The 3,913-nt window shown below is 39.9% G+C and overlaps 1 protein-coding gene across 1 annotated transcript; it reads right to left on the bottom strand.

Moving 5' to 3' along the window:
• Positions 1–230: 230 nt before the first annotated feature.
• Positions 231–3,164, bottom strand: LOC147511264 (uncharacterized). The gene is made up of 3 exons (XM_086598412.1): positions 3,104–3,164; positions 2,875–2,995; positions 231–864 (listed from the first exon to the last, which is right to left on the bottom strand). The coding sequence occupies exons 1-3, from the start codon at positions 3,162–3,164 to the stop codon at positions 231–233; spliced, it is 816 nt and encodes a 271-aa protein (XP_086454538.1).
• Between the last annotated feature and the right edge of the window lie 749 nt (positions 3,165–3,913).

The following is a 3,913-nucleotide window of genomic DNA, read 5'->3' as shown; positions in this document are numbered from 1 at the left end:
GGTCCTACAATGTCCATTCCCCACTGTGCAAATGGCCATGGGCAGGCCAATGGGTGTAGTTCCGTTGCTGGAGCATGGATAAGTGGAGCATATCGTTGACACTTTTCACATTTGCGGGCAAAAACCTGTGCATCCTTTTGCATGTAAGGCCAAAAGTATCCTTGCCTTAGAATCTTGAGAGCTAGTGTTTTGCCCCCAGCATGGTTGCCACAAATTCCTTCATGAACCTCTTACATAACCTGTTCAGCGAGTTCTAGGGAGAGACATCTTAGATGAGGTCCCAAAAAGGACTTCTTATACATATCATCTTCAATGAGGGTGAATCTTTGTATCTTTGTAAGCAGGCGCCTTGCTACAATCTTATCATCAGGGAGTGTCCCATCTTTGAGGTAGAACTTGTATGGGTCCATCCAATTTGGAGTGATGGCTGGAATAACACAAACTGTTGTAACTGCGAGTGCTTGGATGCTGGATTTCTCTTGGAACTCTATCAGGATAGAACAAGACTCGTTGTTGCCCAACATTGAGGCAATATATGCCAAAGTATCTGCGTGTCGATTTTCTAATCGAGGCAGCTGGTAGAACTGAATGCTCTCAAACTTGCCTTGTAGACCCCTTACCAGTTCTAGGTATTTGGCCATTTGCTCGTCTCTGGCCTCATATCCTCCATCGACTTGGAACACAACTAGTTGTGAGTTACTAAACACTGTGAGGTGTGTCAGGCCCAGGTCGATAGCCATTGTGAGGCCAACAAGTGTCGCCTCATATTTTGCCTCGTTGTTGGAGGCATTCAAACCCAACCGGATAGATTTCTCCAGTCGCATGTTGTCAGGAGTAACTAATACAGCTCCCACTTCTGCACCTCTGTCATTTGAAAACCTATCCACAAACAATTGCCATCTAGAGCTCGACTCCTGATAAATCTAAAAACAATCATTTTACCTACTCTTAACTAATTATGCTATGAATAAGTAAAAGCTTGAATTTACTCTATCATCAAAGTTCTACTCTCGTTTATCGTGCAATATGTGGAGTAGAGAATTCGTTCCACTCTTAGTTGATTTAGACATAAGTTTCACTAGTTTAATCAATTTTAACAAAATTAATGAGAGTAATGGATTGTAATTATACTAATATGGTGATTAAACTAATTAAGATGTTAACTTATATTATAGCAATTAAATACGAAGATTTTAAATGGGAAGAAGGGATTAGGGGGATTTGATTTCACTTAGATAAATTCCTAATATGCTAGTGTAGATTATTACAATCCTAACAAATAAAGATTAAGTATTTGATCCCTAATTATTTATGACAATTTCTACCAACTAATAATTAGCATGTGAGGAAGTTTGACCCATTCTCATGGTGAATAAACTAACCTACTAAAGTGAAACTCTTAAATAAGTAACAATTCTAACTAACACATCAAGTCTTCATCAAAGCTTCATCAAACCCCTCTAATTGAGGTTTAGCTCAAATTTATCAGACTACCATTAATAGAGAAATAAAAAGAAGAGATAATGAAGAACAATAACTTTGGCTTTATTAATCTAATGGAAGAGAGTCTAAGAATTGAAAACTATATTAAAACTAAGTACTGAATAATTAACTAAGTAAAATCTAGGAGAGACTTATTCTAAAAAACTAAAACTAAGTCTAAGTCTAAGTACTTAAGAGTTATGCCTTATATAGGAGAGGACTAAGTTTACAATTTCGTGCATCGGCTTTGGATCCATGTTTTGGGCTATGAAATCAAGCCCAAAACCTAATTACATATGTCCAAAAAGGGATTCTCTGTTGGAAATTATTGCAACAGTTTTTTCATCCACTTTTGCTCTTTTGATTGGGTTAAGGCTTGGACCATTAGAAAGCACTTTCCGATCCGGTCGTTTTGACATACAATAGGCCCAATTTCGAGGTCTTAGTCCAAAGATACGGCCTGCGGAAGTTCTGTTGACTTTTCTGCTCTATTTATGCCCGCATTGACTTTGACTTTTCAGCTTTGACTGGGCTTTAAAAAGACTTTTTCTCCTTAAATCTTGGTCTTTAATCACATAACTTCTTAGCAACCAACCTTTGCTCCTTTATCTCGCAAAAGTGGCATATTTCTTCACATATTTGACTCCAATACCTTAAATACATCAAAGCACGTAAACAGTACTAACTTTTATTTATTATACACATAATTGGTCTAAATGTAATATTATTAAGGTTTAAGACTACAGTTTTGGGCTCTTATCAACTCCTCTGGGCCTGGATGGGCTTTTGGAGGTCAAGCAGGATGCCCTCATCTAAACTGGGGGTTGTTGAGTCGTACTCAGTGTAGGTCATTGAGAAATCTCCTAAGAATTCTATTAGTGCCTGACCCTTTGCTGAGATTCGTGGAACATAGATAATATCATATTTTGACAGTTGTACAGACCACTTAGCTAACCTCCCTGACCTGTTCGGCCTTTCCATAATTGATCGTAAATGGTACTCTGTGATTATGCTGATAGTGTGGGACTGGAAGTACGGTCATAACTTCTCTGCTGCAAAAACAAGGGCTAAAGTGACTCTTTCGAGTTTAGGATATCTTGTTTCTGCTGGTAGGAGCGTTCGACTTAAGAAATAGATAGGTTTTTCAACCTTCTTTTCATCCACACGTATCAGTCCAAAACTGATACCGTAGTCAGATGAACAGAGATAAATACCCAAAACTTCTCCCTCAATTGATTTGGAAAGGATTGGTGGTGCCCCCAAGTATGTTTTGAGCTGATTGAATGCTTTTTGGCATTCTTCTATACAAAAAAGGTATTTTTTCTAAGTAAATGAAACAAAGGTTTGCACTTATCTGAACTCTTGGAGATGAACCTATTCAGAGCTGCTAACCTGCCTGTGACTTTTTTAACATCTTTCATATTCTTAGGTGAAGGCATTTCTTTGAGCACCCAGATCTGATCTGGATTTGCCTCAATTCCTTGCTTAGTAACCAGATACCCTAAAAACTTCCCTGATGATACAGCGAAAGCACATTTCGCAGGGTTGAGTTTCATGCGATACTCTCGGAGAACGTCTAATGGACGTTTCAAGTGCGAGAGATGATCTCCCCATTTTAAACTCTTGATCAAGAGATCATCTTCGTACACCTCCATAATGTCTCCTATCAATCTTTCAAACATTTTGTTCACCAAGCACTAGTACGTGGCCCCCGCATTTTTCAATCCGAATGGCATGACTTGATTATAGTACAGGGCATCCCCGGTTGTGAAACTTGCATGCTTGTGGTCTTCCTCATGCAAAAGCATCTGGTTATAGCCAAATGACCCATCTGTGAAAGATAACAGTTCATGTCCAACCGTCGCATCTACCAATTTGTCAATCCGCGGTAAAGGGTAACTGTTTTTCGAACATGCGCGGTTTAGATCCGTGAAGTCGATACATATTCTCCATGACCCATTCTTCTTACATACTTGGACAATATTAGAGATCCAGGCGGGGAAATTGATATCCCTGACAAAATTAGTTGTCTTTAGTTTTTCAGCTTCGGCTTTTACCGCTTTGGACCTGTCAGCACCTATCCTTCTCGGTTTCTGCTTGACTACTACTGCATCACTGCGAACATTGAGCCGGTGGCATGCCACGTGGGGATCAATTCCTGGCATTTCTTCGAATGACCAAGCAAACACGTCTGTATGTTCTCGAAGAAAATGTATTAGAGCCTGACGCTCTTCTGAACTCAACAAGGTGTCGATGAAAGTGGTTTTGGCGAGCTGCCTCCCATAATTTCCACTTCCTCTAATGGCTCCAGTGAGGGGGGACCCTCCCTCTCTCTTAGGACTAGATCTGGGAGAGGAGGGTCCAACTGTAATTGCTATTTGGCAGGTTGCCCCACCTCTATTGGTTCAAAAAAGAGTGGGGACTGCTTCAT

This window comes from Coptis chinensis, chromosome 3 (assembly GCF_015680905.1).
Source record: "Coptis chinensis isolate HL-2020 chromosome 3, ASM1568090v1, whole genome shotgun sequence".
NCBI lineage: Eukaryota > Viridiplantae > Streptophyta > Magnoliopsida > Ranunculales > Ranunculaceae > Coptis > Coptis chinensis.
Note: the sequence above shows the minus strand (reverse complement) of the source record. Positions and strands in the feature narration are given on the sequence as shown.

What these genes read in the sequence shown, in the direction of transcription:
- LOC147511264 (XM_086598412.1), bottom strand. Translation starts at nt 3,164, where the DNA reads ATGTTTGAAAGATTGATAGGAGACATTATGGAGGTGTACGAAGATGAT. An exon ending in AGATGATCTCTTGATCAAGA is followed by an intron (nt 2,996 to 3,103) that starts GTTTAAAATGGG and finishes CTGTATCATCAG; the next exon opens with GGAAGTTTTTAGGGTATCTG. An exon ending in GTTAAAAAAGTCACAGGCAG is followed by an intron (nt 865 to 2,874) that starts GTTAGCAGCTCT and finishes TTCAAATGACAG; the next exon opens with AGGTGCAGAAGTGGGAGCTG.